Source organism: Poecilia formosa, unplaced genomic scaffold, assembly GCF_000485575.1.
Source record: "Poecilia formosa unplaced genomic scaffold, Poecilia_formosa-5.1.2 Scaffold231, whole genome shotgun sequence".
Taxonomy (NCBI): domain Eukaryota; kingdom Metazoa; phylum Chordata; class Actinopteri; order Cyprinodontiformes; family Poeciliidae; genus Poecilia; species Poecilia formosa.
Window position 1 is genome coordinate 51,599 of NW_006800170.1, and position 17,279 is coordinate 68,877.

Genomic DNA, 17,279 nt, shown 5'->3' on the forward strand with positions numbered 1-17,279 from the left:
AATGACATCAAAGACAATAAATGATGTGACAATAATCTAAAGAAAACTGATGAGCACATCAAACAATAAGAAATTGGTATGGAGAAATAAGAAACATCTAAGACGTTGGACAAAAAACAAAATTGTTGATTTGGATGCAGGAACCGACTTGGCACTGACTTGTTTCAGCAGAACAAAGTCAGTGAGCATATTAATTTGAAAATCAAAACCAGAAGACAACAAAACAGAGATCAAATTAACAGAAACACAATATCCACAATGTCACAACATACCATTGTTTGTAAAAATGCAAAGATGTCTTTACTCAAATCAGTAAAACACAAACGATCCGGAAGCACTATTTTGTTATTATCGCATCTATTTCCGCATTATGTATGTATCCACAACAATAGCTTGATTTTAGCAATGTCTATGTTAACAGAAAAAAAAATGCCTAAATTAAGTAAAAGCAATTAACAGTTTAATCAAAGGGATCCAATAAAATGAATCTGTGATTTAAAACGTAGTTCAAAACAAAAATGAACTGGATCAATCAACACAAAGGTCAAAGGGTATCTTTTTAAAACCCAAAGGCTTTTACCGCAGCAAACATCATCTGTGTTTCTGCTGTTTTCTTTGTTGCCGTGTTGTCAGATTTCATCATGGTGAAAACAGCTGCAGAATACATCCTTCTGTCTTCCCTTCCCTAAGAAGATCAAATAAATAAAAAAAAATACAGAGAAGGCAAATAAAAATTCAGGAAACTGGTTTGCTACTTTAAAATGCGTCAAAACATCTGATAAGAAAAGGCCTGATATATTTTACCTGTTGCCTTTTCTGGCCACAGTTTTGGTCCAGGATAACAGCTTCTACACAATTAAATAAAAAAAAGATTAAATAAAGAGGTAATTTATTTAATGAGAAGTACAAGAAAACTATTTTGAATTACCTTGACAATGTCCACACTTGTTTCTTTTGATGGAGCATAAGAGGACGGCTATACCAATCAGACTTATGGCTAACGCAGCAGACAGGAAGAAAATAACTATAATGGCCTTCTTTGATCCCAGACGGAATCCTTGAAGATAAGAAAACAAAAGGATTATACATTCGAAAAACTCCAATTACACTTACGGTAAATTACAGCTAATCCGAAAATGCGATAGTTGAAACTACATCTTTAGTTTATCAAACACTTAAATTATTTCATTATTAAATCAATGTATATATTATACCTTTAGTTTCCAGACTATTTCCATTTCCAAATATTATCTGTCCACATGTGGCCACAGCGCAGTAGTAAGTCCCGGCATCAGAGGACCTGATGTTCTTAGAGAAGTTATAAAAACATCTCTTCTGAGAGTCAGATATTTTGTCACAGTTGTTTGATTTTTTTCCATCGGTGTAAATCATGTCGGGAAAAGACTTTTCTGATCTGGATCTGAACCAGAACACACTGGGTTCTCCTGAACAGGTTGTGATGTCAGAGTCAGAGAGGACCGAACACTGCAGAGTCTCTGAGCCTGTTGGCTCGGTGGGACCAGAGACAGTTGTCTGCTGAACAACACTCGTTATCTGAGAAAACACAGTGTAGTTTGATGTCCACTCAGGCATTCCTGTGAAATAATCATATTGTTTGTTAGTGAAGTGTTGAAACAAACTGAAATATTAAAACTAGAGTAATAGAATTTTTTGGGGAATAAAATTAGCAAATACTTTAATATTGACTGTAGAAGAAAAACATCCGTTATGACAAAAATACAAATAATATCAAATATGAGACACTTATTTCCCAAATGTGTTTTCTATAGACAGATGTGTGGTACAAAAAGGTCAGGTTAAACATTTTCCCTAGTTTAAGTTCTACAGTTCAAAGAAATCAATTAATTTTGACTTTCAGTCTGCATTTATTTAATGTAAAATTGAAAAAAAAAACTTTTTAAGTTTATATTAAAAGCACAAAAAAACATTACAATTTATCATTTTATGCTTGTATCAAAACATTACCCACTAAAAACTTGGTTCACTTATCCCTTGAATCATACTTTTTTTCTTTTATTGAAGATATATTTTTCAGTAACATAATTACGTCTAATTGGATTTCAGATAATGATACCCGCTAGTCAATTTGTGAACTGAAAAATATTAAAAATGCTGGAAGATAAAAATGACTGATTCACCTTTTACTGATATATAAGTCCCACTCCATATAGATTTAACTCTGTCCATTTGAGCGCAGTGATACATCCCCTCATCTTCATGAACTGTTCTGAAAATTGTAAGATTGCTGCTGTGCTCATTTGATGTTACAATGAATTTTGAAGCAGAGATTTCTGGTCCATAGTTGGGGCTTATACTTTTCTGCAGCATCGCAATTAAAGTCAGAATATCTCCAGNAGATTCACAGCTGTATCTACGGCAGAGCCGCCGGCCACAGTTTTTTTTCAGCAGGCATTCAAAGTTTCAGTTTCCATCTCCTGAATGGCCAATCTGTATTACGTATATTTTAGCCAATCAGGAACCGAGACCGCGAAAGGTGAACCGTATTATAGCAAGGGTTCACTGTAATGCCTTGGTTTTGACTTCCTGTTTGACTTAAGATGTAGCTTCAAAATTTGTACGTAGCTTCCTTTCATCATGAGGCCATTTGTTTTGTGAAATATAAAATGTGTCCTCCAGTAAAACACCAACATAGAACAAATCTGCCAAGTTTGAAAAGCTTCCCCCTTTTGCCTGAACCTAAAAAACATATTATTACTTAACATATCAATTTTAGCTGCCAATTAGAGGATGTCCCTGAAGTTTTTGTTTGTTTGTGCTTTTTCAAACTGTAATGTTGTGTTTTATGTTTCATTTGGTGGATTAATGTCTTCCTGTCTGGATTACGACACTCTCTGATAAGCCTCAACCAGCATATTTTAAAGATTCTTTTGTTCTGAAGATAAACACATTTCTCAACAAAATCATTCATCCCTGCAATATCTCATAGTTGGACACCTCCATAGTGTTTATACTTGCACATCATTGTTTGAACAGATGAGGGTGGCACCATAAGGCATCTGAAAGCTGAACCCAAACATGATCAGGATTTAGTCCACTATTCTCTTCATGATATCTTGACGAATAACTATTGTGTTGTTGTTTTTGGATACCAAAAAAGGAATGTATGTTCAATGACATCACAATAATGTGATTGAGTAATAAAATGCATCATGCAGATATGATGTGAAGTAAGAGTAACAGATGTATTTTGTTATTTAAGAAAATTTAAGAAGAAAGTTTAAAATGAAACGTATGCATTATTTAGGTTTTATTGCAGGGAGGAGGGAGTCAGAGGTCATTGTTCATTACTGTTATACACACCCAGTGTTCAAAAGTTAAGAAATCTGTTGCATAAATTTAGAGAAGTCAAAAAGATTCATAGTGCTGTTTTTATTTTCCACTCCTAAAGAAAATACAAGCCATCTTGTTTACTTTTTTTATGTAGACAAACTTGACAAAGTGTTGAAGCTGCACAATTTTTTCATTATATCTTTCATTCAGTTGTCTGCTTAAATTCACAACTTTTATTTCTATGTCACTAACAAGATGCATCTACATCTCACAAGCGGTTTTCTTTACAGGCTGACACAGATATTCAAGCTCATCCTTTAACCTGTGAATACACACTTTCTTCAGTCATCAACTCTCTCTTCTTCTTTCCTCTTGATGCTCTCCCTTCAGAGAAATGCAACGCAGCGTAGTTCAGATCAGGTCCAGCTTCAGTCTGTTTGGAAAAACACATTTTCAATCAAAGTTATTTAGTGATGTTGAGATGTATCGTTTAGTATTAAAAAAAACAATTTAGGCAATTAAGGTTTTTACTTACATCATTTCCTATTTGGCTAAAGTTGCTTCTTTTCTCTGAAGAAGAGCTTTCTGTAAACATGGATGCAACACTCAGTTTTAGACTTTGTTTTATTTTACGTGATTCTACTTTTTTCTGTCATAACATATGTTTGATATGATATAATTTAGTCACTGAAGCAAACCTTTAAATCGATGACATGCTGATCTTTGTGTTTGAAAGCAAATGAAAAAAATGTTAAATATTACAGAAATGACCAAACAGATTATTGCAGCTATTGTGACCACCGTCATGTTGTTTTCATTTGTTTTACCTAGAAAACAAAGACAAAGCATGTAATTTTCTCCATCAAGAAGATGTTGCTTCAGAGAACAATTACTTATTTGTGATGATTTAAGAAATTTTGAATGATATCTCAAATGATGTAAGTCATACCGTTTTTAATTCCATTTCCAAATAATATCTGTCCACATGTGGCCACAGCGCAGTAGTAAGTCCCGGCATCAGAGGAGCTGATATTCTTATAGAAGTTATAAAAACATCTCTTCGGAGAGTCAGATCTCTTCTTACAATTTTCTGACTTTTTTCCATCGGTGTAAATCATGTCGGGAAAAGACTTTTCTGATCTGGATCTGAACCAGAACACACTGGGTTCTCCTGAACAGGTTGTGTTCTCAGAGTCAGAGAGGACCGAACACTGCAGAGTCTCTGAGCCTGTTGGCTCGGTGGGACCAGAGACCGTTGTCTGCTGAACAATACTCGTTATCTGAGAAAACACAGTGTAGTTTGATGTCCTTTTAGGCATTCCTGTGAAATAATCATATTGTTTGTTAGTGAAGTGTTGAAACAAACTGAAATACTAAAACTAGAGTAAGATGGATAGATAACTTTATTAGTCACTTTGGGATTTTACTTCAGGGAAATTTTAGAATTTCTACAATTTCTGGAAATTGTAAAATAACCAGGAAATTTGTAGAATTTATAATTGTAGAATTTTAATACTCAAAATTTTTTTGTAATAAATTTAGCAAAAACTTTCAACATTTTTTTTTTATGGCACATTGATTTTAAAAATGTCAGTCATGACAAAAGCACAACAGTCAAATGTTGAAACAAATTAAGTCACAACACTGTTGTAGCAGGCAGATAAAATATGAGACCCTTATTTAATATATGTATTTTCTATAGACAGATTATGCAACAAAAAAGTCAGGTTAAACATTTTCACTAGTTTAAGTTCTACAGTTCAAAGAAAATATTTCTGCTCAGTTTTTTCAATATTTAATTTAACTTCAGGTTGCTGTTTGGTTCCTGACAGTTTTATAATTTTGTTGATTTAAAGTTAGTTTGTGCACTGTTAAAAAATAAATAAATTATCCCAAACTTACTGTAAAATACCGGCAGCTGTGGTTGCCAGAATTTAAAAATCTGTGTTAATATCCTGGCGATATTTTACCATAAATTAGAGACTTTATTTTTTAACATTGTGGTTTTGCACAGTTTGCAATGATTTATTTTACTTTTCCAACTAGACAAAGAAAGATCTGAATATTATAACCCTAGACATAATAGTTTACTTACTAACCATGATTATAACCAACATAGTGAAAAATATTGCACAGTATCTAATATACACTAAAATGTTTTTCAATTTTTTGTACTTTTTGGAACAATAATAACTACAGATGCACACAAGGGAACAAATTGTCTATTTATTTCATATGTAAGAAATACAAATGAAATAAATGTTTTAATGACTTGATAATAAAACACATTTACAAAAATATTAAAATTAAACATTGAATGCTGTTTCCAAACAAATTACTCACTAAAAATTTGGTTCTTTTGTCACCCTGAGCCTTACTTTATACTAGATGATATATTTTTCAGTAACATAATCGTGTCTAGTTGGATTTCAGGCAATGATACACTGGTCAATTCATGAATTAAAAAATATTAAAAATACTGGAAGATAAAAATATTATATGTTACTGACATGATATATAATCATGTCTAGTTGGATTTCAGATGATGATACCTACTGGTCAATTTGTGAGTTAAACAATATAAAAAATATAGGAAAATAGAAATGACTGATTTACCTTTTACTGATATATAAGTCCCACTCCATATAGATTTAACTCTGTCCATTTGAGCACAGTGATACATCCCCTCATCTTCATGAACTGTTCTGAAAATTGTAAGATTGCTGCTGTGCTCATTTGATGTTACAATGAATTTTGAAGCAGAGATTTCTGGTCCATAGTTGGGGCTTATACTTTTCTGCAGCATCGCAATTAAAGTCAGAATATCTCCAGCACTCTGCTTGTACCAGTAAAGCCACGTGTTGCTCTGATATTTCATGGCAAAATCACAAGTCAAAGTCACAGACTGACCCAGTTCAACAGTGACCACTGGAACCAGAGTATCTATATGGGAAAAAACATGTAAAACAAAAAAATGACAGCATTAAATGTTAGACTGAACAGAACCAAAATGCGTATTTAAGACACTTAAATTAGAAAATATTCTCTCTCAAATCATGTAAAGAATACCTACGTCCTTCATGAAAAAGCAACAATGTGAGCCACAACAGAGTCATGATGACTGTGTTCGTTCAGACAGTAGGACCCTTCAGTAAAACACAAAGGTGTGGCGGTCTTGTCAAATGTGTCTGATTGGCTATTGCCGAATACACCATCAAAGAGCATTTCCTGTCACTATGAGCTTCTGCTTTTTTTTTTTTTCTACCATTATTTGATCACCTAAATACCCAGCGATTTTTTTTCTTTTCTTTCTGAACTGTTGCTTGTTATTTGGCTAACACTAAATATACCTACTGAGGGTAGGGAGGTGGTGGTCAGACCACTGCCATTAGAGCAAATCAGATTTGTCAGAAACATTTTGTCACCGTTTTTACAAAAAAGGTGTCACAATCTACACTGTGAAATGCACCTGAATGGTTTTTGTAAAGTATGCAACAAACGGCTACTTCCTGCTACAAACCCTATGTGAGAAGTATATTCTCTTTTTCTCTTAAATGTTCTTTAATTACGGTTTCCAAAATGGTTTTATATAAACATCAGTATTTTTTGTTTATCAAAACACAGAAATGTAGATCACAGACACGGTGCTGAGTATAAGACTGTATCCATCCAGTAGCTTTTCTTACAGCGCCACCAGTGGGTCAAAGGTTTTCGTCTTTGAGTTTCAACATTCACTGCATATATACAGTATCTACAGTTATTACAGAATCATGATTAGAATAGGGAATCTGTAATAATTAGTCCGATGTGCCAAGTTTAATCAAATAGGATGTGATGGAAAAATAGACAAAGTTTCTTTCAGAACAGTCTGATGGCAAATAGTTTGAATTGTTACAGGCAGTAAACAATATATGAACGCTACTTTTGTAATGCAGATGCTGGAGTAAATATGTGGTTGTAAAAGTGTGCTGTTTTTTGTTTTATTTCCACATGAAATGTATGGTCTTCTCTGGTTAAATGAGCAAGGCTGGACAAAATGGCATCGTTGTTAAAGTGTGTTAGTGTCGATTACAGCAAAAATATATATACAGTAGACTGACCTTAAAACGTAACTTACTGTACACTTTTTTTTACAACTACGCAGTACTTATTTTGAAATGTTGCCCTTACAGTACACTATTTGCATTCTTTATCCTGTTTTTATATATTGCTTATTTGTGTCTTTGCACCTCCTTGCTTTGCTTCATTGTTGCTGCTGTTGTACTGAAAATTCCCCGTTATGGGACAATGAAGGACATTTCTAGTTCTTAATATTCTTTGGAGTACCCTGTGGAAATCATCAGAAGAAATCAGTGTACCCTTCAGTTTGAAGCCAACATCGTATCTTTCTGTCATCAAAAGCTTAGGTCTGCTCTTAGACTTTCATTTCATAATAAATTTCATTTAAAAGAAAACAACTGGATAAAATTAGATTAAATAAATTTGAATAATGCTTAAGTACATTTTTTCAATAACTCCAGTAAGTGAAACACATACAGCTGTTAGAAAGTATTTATCTCTGTTAATTATGATAATTGTCCACTTGCATCTAATGAAAGCATAACATTCAGGACAAAATTTCTGCATATAGGTTGGGATTTCCTCTAAATATGAGAAACAAACTTCATCAGAATGAATATTACGATTCTGTTCTTGATGAAAGAAAATTGATTTTACATAAATCCCCCATGTAAGGACTGCTCTGAGCCTCAAATTGGGGCATTCAGCATATTGAATTGTCTTGCATGTGGGGCGTTCCCCAAGCACAAACAAGAATGTGTTCAATGTACCGTGTAGCCAGTGAGAAGGTAATAGAGACATAGATGGCAAACTAAAATACAGAAGATAAATTAACTGCCATGATGCACCAGAAAGTCTGGTGGACATTGTTTTCCTCTGCTGAGAATATTCCCCAAATTATGACCATTCTTCTCCCTCACCACTCATGTTTATTTAAGTGAGGCATGCTGTCTTTGTGTAGCTTTAGACCACACAATGCACAACCAAACTTGATATACCTGACCTGGGGGTTTTTACCGTGTGGTTTCACAGGTTTTGAAAATTCATCAGCAATTTTAAAATCTTACTGTATCAACCAGGCATTATATGGGATTTAAATAATACGTTACATACAGAAGAGTTATTACTGATGTCCAACTTAATACCATTCAGATTAAGTCACTGACTAACTAGCTTTCATTCAAACTTGAAATTAAGATTCATCCAGGTATTTATGTTTTCAGCTTGTAGTCTGACTGGATTAGCATTTCTGAATGGTAACATCAGTACTGATAAACTGTTCCTCCATTATCTGATATATGACGTCTCTCTCTTGCTATGTTAGTCTGTGTAGCATAAACTACTCCAGTAAGTAATGAACTGTTAGTGTGCTGAACCTTTCACCGGGGATCTGATCTGTAAAATGATAAAACGCTGAACTTATGTATTTTTACAAGCCTTTTATAATCTTTTTCTATTAGTAAATGCTCAGCGCAGCTCGACTGAGCTCAACACAGTTCAGGTGGTTTTCCATGACAATTGAGTAACAGCTCAGGTGGGTGGGGTTGATGGTGGATGACCCCAGAGTCTGAAACGTTGTGTAACTTTGAGCGTGAGAGTTGCTCCTGAGACACAACTAGTGATTCTAACCCCTCACCGATCAATAACCAAAGGTCTTCTGTGATGTTGTTTTTAGCCAGAAGTGGGACACTTTGAACCACAGTGAAGAAGAGTTGGATAAACATGGGGATGAGACAATATAGCTTATTACAAGTTGAAAATCCTTGTAACCAAGACGAGCCCATCACTAACAATTAGTTTTATTTGGTGTCTTCTAAAATGTGTTCACCAAAACAATGTGCAGCTCAGTCAACATGAATTGAAACTACTTCATCAAAATATTTATTCATGAATTTTATATTTTTAAACACATTTTTTAATCGAAGAAAAACATAAAAAGCTGCTTTATTTCAAACACATATAGAACCTCATTTAGGTGAAATTTTTCAATACACAAGAATTTGAGGCCATTTCATTAAACTGATGAGATTTTAGTACAGCACTAAACTCTAAAAAAAATTTACAAAAAATTACTTTTACAAATTGTCTCACTCGTCGCAGTTACAATGAATCTGAAAACACTGAACTGTCTTTTATCACAATGTCAGTATCCCATATAAACTTAGAGCCAATCATCTTGACATCTGTCCTTTAACTTGTGAATATAAACTTTCTTCAGTCTTCAGTTCTCTTTTCTTCATTCCTCTTGGCTCTTTCCTTTCAGAGAAATGTAATGCAGCATAATTCAGATCCTGACCTTTGTCAGTCTGTGGAAAAAAGATAAAAATACATCCATTTCAATCCATTTTGTTACAACCAGCTCTGTTGTTAACTGTTACACTAAGTCAGCTGTAATAATAATTATAGTTTAATATTATTTACCTCATTTCCTGGTTGGCTTAAGTCATTGTGTCTTGGTTGAGAAGAGGAACTCTCTGAGTAAATAGAACATGGTAATTAATGTGACTGTGGTTTTAAAACATTAGCTTAATAAATTACACTTACCCTTAAATTGAGCACAGGCTGATCTTTGAATTCGGTAACAAATAAAAATAACATTCAAGGTCACAGAAATGGCCAAGCAGATTAATATAATCACCAACACAATCCTTATTGTACTTGTTTTTTTATCTGGAAAACAAAGGCAGATAAGATCATTGATTCAGAAAAGCAGGATTTTTTTTATGGTAACACAAATGGCACAATACACACAATACCTTGATCGCTCTTTACAAGGTTTGTTCCATTTCCAAATAGTATCTGTCCACATGCAGCCACAGCACAGTAATAAATGGCACCTTCAGATGATTTGACAACCTTAGTGAAATTATAACTACATTTCTTCTGACTGTTTGACGTCTTCTCACAGTTTTCAGGTATTTTTCCCTCAGCGATGATGAAATCTGGGTAGGATGTGTCTGATATGGCTCTGAACCAGAACATACTGGGTTCTCCTGAGCAGGTTGCATTTACAGAGTCGGAGAGAACCGAACACTGCAGAGTCTCTAAGTCTGTGTCACTGGCGGGATTAGAAAGTGTTGGCTCCTGAACAACAGTGAAGCTCGAAATCCTCTGAGAGTTTTCTGTGAAGACAATAAGGAACACAGCTGTGAACAAGAGATCCAGCATCTTGATTTTAGTTGAAAGTCTAAATACTTATACTAAAAATGTGTTTGTTTTTTCCATTGTCTATTAATAACTGAGGATTTTTTTTTAAATAACTCAGTCCTTTTTTTAATAGATGGATTTAACAATTTTAACATGTAGACCAAAGTCTCTTGTAGCTAAGCTCAAAATTGTTCATCCCTTTTCAGATTTATATTCAGTTTTCTCTTGTATTTTATAAAAAATAAATAAAATAAAAAAAAACTAGCATGTTGGAAATGATTAATGCCTTTATTGATATGTAAATCTTTATATCCATTGCAGATAACCATCGTTTTGTGTCTCATCAGCTTTTTGCATGTGTCCACTGGTATTTGGAGATGAGCTCTAAATCTATGAGGTTGAAAGTTTCCTTATAATCACCCTAATCTTTAGCTACACAAATTCTCTTGATTTCAATTCCCTATTTGGAGTGGACCTGCTGGTCCACTCCAAACTGTCGGTATTACTTCTAAAGATAATAAACATATTAGTCAAATTACAATATTACTTTAAACTAAATCTCCCATGGGTATGAACAACAATGGTGTTAACTCTGTGGGGTTTTTGATAGGAGACAATTTTGTTTTCAGGGAATATTTTTTATTAATTTTATGGTTACGTTGTCTGAAAATAAAGACAGAGAAATATATATTTTTTTCTTTTTTTTTTCTTTTCACAAATCATTTGTAGCTGCCTGTGTCGTTTCAAAACACTTTTCATGTCAGAAAATTAACAGGGAGGAAATTGTCGACAAATAAAATTGTTTTTCATCATCAGAAGTTTGTAGTCTTATATTTAAGCTATTTTTGATGGAATATTTAACTTTTAAAATATTTAAATATTCTGCTAACATATTTTAGTTAAGACTGCATAACCGATTATCAACAAAAGTCACAACTGACTGCAAATTATCTTGTCTTTTTTAATGAATTTTCATTGGAATATATGTTTTCCAGATTGCATAAGAAAACTCACTGTTGTAGAATATCAGATTTATTTTTATTATTTTTTGATTAACTAAGGGAACACATTCTGTTAAAAAATAAATTGAAACTGGAATTTTTTTTTGAAAAAGTGTTTGAGCTAGTTTCTTCAGTCTTACTTGCTTAAATTATAACTTTAGAGTAATAACTTAAGCAATTTTACAAACAAGAGGTTTTTTTTTTTTACCATTTTTATTCTCTTAATTGTGAAGGACAAACTGGACAAATAAAATATTAAGAGGGGCTTCAGATATTTTAATTCCAAATAATACTTCCCCAATGTTACTGAATGTTACTGTTTTTGGTATGAAAAAAACACCAAGGATATTTACCTTTTAATGACAAATAGGTCCCAGTCCAAGTAGATTCAGTCCAGTCCATATAAGCACAATGGTACAGTCCCTCATCTTGTTCTATTGTTGATGAAATTATCAAGTTGCTCATGTTGTCAATATATGTTATTTTGAATCTTGATTTTGAGAATCCCGGGCCGTAGGTGGGAATTGTACTTGTACTTTTACGCAGCATTGCAATTAATATCAGAGTATGTCCTGCACTTTGCTTGTACCAGTGAACCCAGGTCACAGTTTCAAACTTCTCAGTCAATACGCATGTCAAAGTCACCGGTTCCCCACGATGGACTGTGACCACAGGAACTAAAGTATCTGCAGTAGATAAAAGAAACGTTAAATGATAAAGATCAGTTTTAAAGAAACTGCTTACAGATGAGAGATAAAATAAAACAAAAAAATCTTCAATAAGACAAGATTCTGTTTTTAAATGTACTTACATCCTCGATGAAGAAGGAACAGTACAAGCCATAGCAGAGTCATGTTGCTACTGTCTTCATAAGGACACATAAAGCTTAAGAAACTGAGGGAGGTGTGGTCATTCAGACTGTCAAATGCATCTGATTGGCTACGAAAGAATTTACAATCAAAGGGGGCTTGGTGGCACAATGAAGCTCATTTCAAAGTGCAATCATTTCTACTAACTGGCATTTCCTAGGAGTTTTGAAGCAAATAGACAAGTTAGCACGTTTTTGTATCTGTAATTAGATGTTGCATGAAACATTACACAAGTTTAGCGAACTTGTGCAAGGCCAGAAGTTGGATTCTCTTATGCTTTTTATAATCAGATGGTTTTCACCCACTGCCATTACCTGGTCAGATTTTTGTCTTTATTCTAGGCCGTTAAGGTTTTCCAGATTTTCTCATTTAAAATCCCTGCTAATTATGACAGAGTCCACGTAAATACTGATATTTCTGAAGTGCTGAGTCTTTCAGTATCATGCTGTTAAAAAACTGAAGCAGACTCTATAAAAATGTTGATTTTATGAATAGTCTTACAGTAGTACTGTAAGATTTGTGATTGGTAATATTTCTGAGGTAATAGCAAGTCATATAGGTACAAGCAAATAAATTCAAAATTGAAGTACCTGAATAAAACATTTAAATACTATAAATAAGAGTATGAGGATTTTACATGGACTTTCAATTTTATATTGGGATTTATTGTCATAGATAAACATTAAAAAGCATATTTTGTAAAGTGGAGGGAAAAGAAAGGAAAATGTAATTTTTACTAATCTTTATGGTGAGCATTTATACCACCTAGAGTCAATACTTTGCAAGATCATCTTTCACATGTGAAATGATAAATATCAGTTTTCCATGTCTTTTTTTGGAATCTCTCGCTGCCAACTTTGCAAATATAAAAGTGGAAATTTGGCTCATTTTATCTAGAAACTGCTCAATCTCAGTCACATAGAATGGAAACCATCTAAATACAAACATTTTGTTCTAGTCATAGATTTTTTATTTTGAAGTTATGAATGGTAAATGGACTGAACTTAAATGGCACTTTTCCAGTCATTTTGACCACTCAAAGCACTTTACACTGGAGTCACACTCACCCATTTGCACTCACAAACATGCACACATTTATACACTGGTAGGCAATTTTGGGTTAAGTGTCTTGCCCAGAGGCATATCGACATGTGGAAGCTGGAATTGAACCTACAACCTCTGATTGCAAGACCGACTACTCTACCCACACAGCCAGTCGCCCCACTTCTGAACTTATAAAGTGATCAAAATTATTTCATTGTACACTTGTACTGCCGAAAGTTATTTGTGCCTTTGGACACTTCCCATTCTTAATTCAAAGGGCTTAAAATGACATGAAATATTTTGATAGGTCAAGAAACTGAAGTTGGATGAGAAAGACTATTAGTGCTCTAATTAGTCCCACAGGGCTGGTCCAGCTCTTCTACATTACGTTCACAAATTTGTAACTTCATAAACTTTGCTTTGCACTAGTGCACAGTCACTTTGGAGCAGGAAGAAGTTATTTCCAAACTGTTTTCAAACTGTTGGGAGCATAAAATTGTCTCTGGCAAGTAGAGTTTCCTTGTAAAGGAGCAAATGTATAAAACCTTGTTCCCAAAATACAACCCCATGCTATAATCTAAACGTAAACTTATCTATTGGATTAACAGACAAAGTGTTTCTGCAGAGAACATGACAGAAACTGAGTTAAAGAGTGGTAGGCCACATAAAATCACAGACATGAATCCGCAAATGCTTAGATGGGGGGGTTCATAAAGGTTGGTAGCTTTCTGCAGAGTAACTAGTTGATGTTTGACGCTATGAAGCTTACCAGAAATTGCCTGTGCTATAAGCAACCATCCCTCACTGAGAATCAGTGAGTCCAATGAGGCAGCTATTCATTCTAATTCAGTTTTTGGACAAATGGCCAACATGGTCTGAAAGGTTTTGCTCACTTCCTGTGCTGCCATTTCCAAACTACAGGCAGATTACAATTCAAACAGCTCAGAAAATTGATGCCACTGTTCACAACTTCTCCTTCTGTTCGCTGATTGGGCCCGTTGAAATTATATCAGAGGACTTTGGCTCAGTGGGACAATGTCCACTTCACAGCACTAAAGGGAAATGAGCATTAAGCAGAATTGTGTAAAAAGGCAATGGCCAGGCTAGGTGACAGAAAGGTAAATCAAGACTTTTGGTTGGGCACTTTATCACAAACGGACTGACTCAGGAGATCCTCAAAATGCTTCTTGAACCATCTGAAAATATCCTCAGCTGGAGTTGTGATTAAATGGCCTCAACTTTCTGAGTTGCATGAGAATAATTCTCCTGGAGGTGAGATTTAAAGATTACCCACCCAGGTTCTTTCCTCAAATGTAGAGTTCACTTGTCCCTCGTTATCCTGAGCTACTTCCATAACTATGAGATTCAGTTCAGTCTTCAGACCAATTAAATTAGTCAAACAAGAATACACTCGTGTAAATACACGTCACGTCCAGAAACGCCTCAGTTTTCTACTTTTCCCATTTTTCGGATTGCACATTTACAATAAATAATTCCAAGGCTCTCACTTATATTTTTGATATAGCAACGCTGTTGTAAATATTTATGCACTCAAAGCACAAAGGCTTTGAGTGTTACCTAACGTATGTTACCTAGGTAACATACTTTACCTATAGGTAGGATAAATGTAAGAAACATGTTACCTAGTTTAAATATAGATGACGTATATATTTGTTAATGAACATCAAAAAGCTCTATTTTTCTTAGGACTTCTCCCCAGTGTCTCTTAATGACTTAGGTTCATTTGGCAAATCTCTGGACTACACAATGGTTCACCCTCTATGATGGCACATATCCAATACATGACTGCATCAGGAGCCACTGTTGCACTTCATTTCTTTATGTTTAGATCTGCTGAAAACTCATTTTCAAATATGCCATTGCTCATGGTTGGAAAAGAAGCCATGTTGCAGCAGATTTACAGCTGCTGAAATGGACACTAACAAAGGAGTCAGCTTAAATCTAGTGAAGGTACTTTGCTGGTAGGACATTGCCATTTAGTCAATTTTAGAATAAAATTAGTGAATGAATGAACATTCATTCCTTCATTCATGAATGAAGGAATGAATGAATAAATGAATGAATGAATGACATTTTTTGTACGTTTACTTTAGATCTGTGATCTGAGGCGTTTCTAGAGGAAACTTGTGTATTTACAAAAGTCTATTCTTGTTTGACTAATTTGATTAGTCTAAAGACTGAACTGAATACCATCGTAATGAAAGTGATATAGGACAACGAGGGACAAGGGAACTCAACAGAGTTATAAAAAAAAAAAACAAGACAGTGTGATGATGGAAGGGAGAAGGCCGGAGAGCGGGTGGAGACGAGAAGGAAGTTAATGGAGACAGCTGCTAATGCCTGCAGAGACTGAGGTTGGGGCAAAGGCTTGCTGATTATGCAGCTTAAGTGCATAATCAGCACTCTTAACATATATGTAGGTCCAGTATCTGGAAGCTGGAGAAATGAAGAAAAACATGAAGGGTCAAACTTCCTAATGAGTGTACAAAAACATTTTTGTAACAAATCCGTTTCTTTTTTTGGCAGGCTGTCATTAAATAATACCATATGTAGAGAAATATGTAGAATCAAAAAAGTGTTTCAGGCATAATGATCTTGTGAATATCCTGTTAGTTCAATGATTCATCTGAAAACAGTGTGTACACGTATAAGTAGGAATAACAAAAAGTTTATTTTACTATCAGATTTGATTTCTACAGTGTGATGTATTTCAGCCATTTCCATAATGTATTTCCTTTGTATTGTTTTATTGCATAAGTTCAGTCAACATAAGAGATAAGTCACAATGTAATATCCTTATCATATTTTCACTTTTGCTAGATTTTTTTAACTTCTGCGTTTGATTAAAATACTATATACAATTCTGAAATATTGAAGTATGTAACAATAAACTAAAATACATCAATGCTAAAATATAAAAATGCTAAAAGGATGTGTAGGCAGAATAAGACAGAAACAGAGTAAGTGCTAAAACAACCAAAAATATGCTGTATGCTATTACTAGTATGATAAAACATATGAAAAACAATTGTAACAATTTTGGCAAAGAAAAATCACTTCTGAAAAGAATGACTTATCCCATTGTTTCAGAATGGTGACTATCACTTTGCATATTGACAGCTTTTTTAGCATATTAAAGAACACAAAATAAAAATTTTTCATGAAAATTATCATTTGCTTATTTTTGGTGCATATTTATGTAAACACAAAAAAAAAGCAGACAGAAAATGTAAGAGAGACTTGGAATGAGTGTCCTTTTGTAGCCAATGTATTTTCTGTATTTGTGCATGGCCTTATAATACAATTTATCTATAAACACTTAAATTGTTGAACAATATTAGGTCAGATAACGTGAGTAACAGCACCCATCCTTACATGGATGACATCTACTACCTCAGCCTTTCTGCTGGCTAACTATTCTACCAACACAAGTTAGTATCATCAATTAAGTTTTTGTCATTTCACAGAAAATCAACCCACAACAATGAAATCTGAGGGCTGATTTCTGAGTTTTTGAGTTCCCGTAATTTCTTGAGATGTTAGTCGTCAATGCCCTAAAACCATAAAGCTGTTCATGTGACAAAAAGTGGAACAAGTCGTTTTCAGCTCATGTTCATGAGGTAAAAATGCACAAACAGGAAACAAACTTATTGAATTAAAGTCATACATCAAATTTCATCAACAATGTTATGAGACTTGGCTCCAAACAACCGTGAACCAGATAAATCAGTGAAAATGTATGTTGAACATCTTCTCTGGCATTTTCTTTGTTTCAGCACTGTCAGTTTTTATTGTGAACATTGCAGTAGAATAGGTCCACATATCT

At 34.1% G+C, this 17,279-nt stretch overlaps 2 protein-coding genes across 2 annotated transcripts; both read right to left on the reverse strand.

Annotated features, from left to right (window-relative positions):
• Positions 1–3,389: 3,389 nt before the first annotated feature.
• Positions 3,390–6,249, reverse strand: LOC103149599 (uncharacterized). Its single transcript, XM_007568836.2, has 5 exons — positions 5,929–6,249; positions 4,262–4,633; positions 4,011–4,139; positions 3,848–3,897; positions 3,390–3,745 (listed from the first exon to the last, which is right to left on the reverse strand). Exons 1-5 carry the CDS (start codon positions 6,188–6,190, stop codon positions 3,623–3,625), a joined length of 936 nt encoding a protein of 311 aa, XP_007568898.1. The 5' UTR covers positions 6,191–6,249; the 3' UTR covers positions 3,390–3,622.
• A 3,081-nt stretch (positions 6,250–9,330) lies between these two features.
• Positions 9,331–12,373, reverse strand: LOC103149600 (uncharacterized). The gene is made up of 6 exons (XM_007568837.2): positions 12,331–12,373; positions 11,873–12,205; positions 10,128–10,493; positions 9,916–10,041; positions 9,793–9,845; positions 9,331–9,677 (listed from the first exon to the last, which is right to left on the reverse strand). The coding sequence occupies exons 1-6, from the start codon at positions 12,371–12,373 to the stop codon at positions 9,543–9,545; spliced, it is 1,056 nt and encodes a 351-aa protein (XP_007568899.2). The 3' UTR covers positions 9,331–9,542.
• Between the last annotated feature and the right edge of the window lie 4,906 nt (positions 12,374–17,279).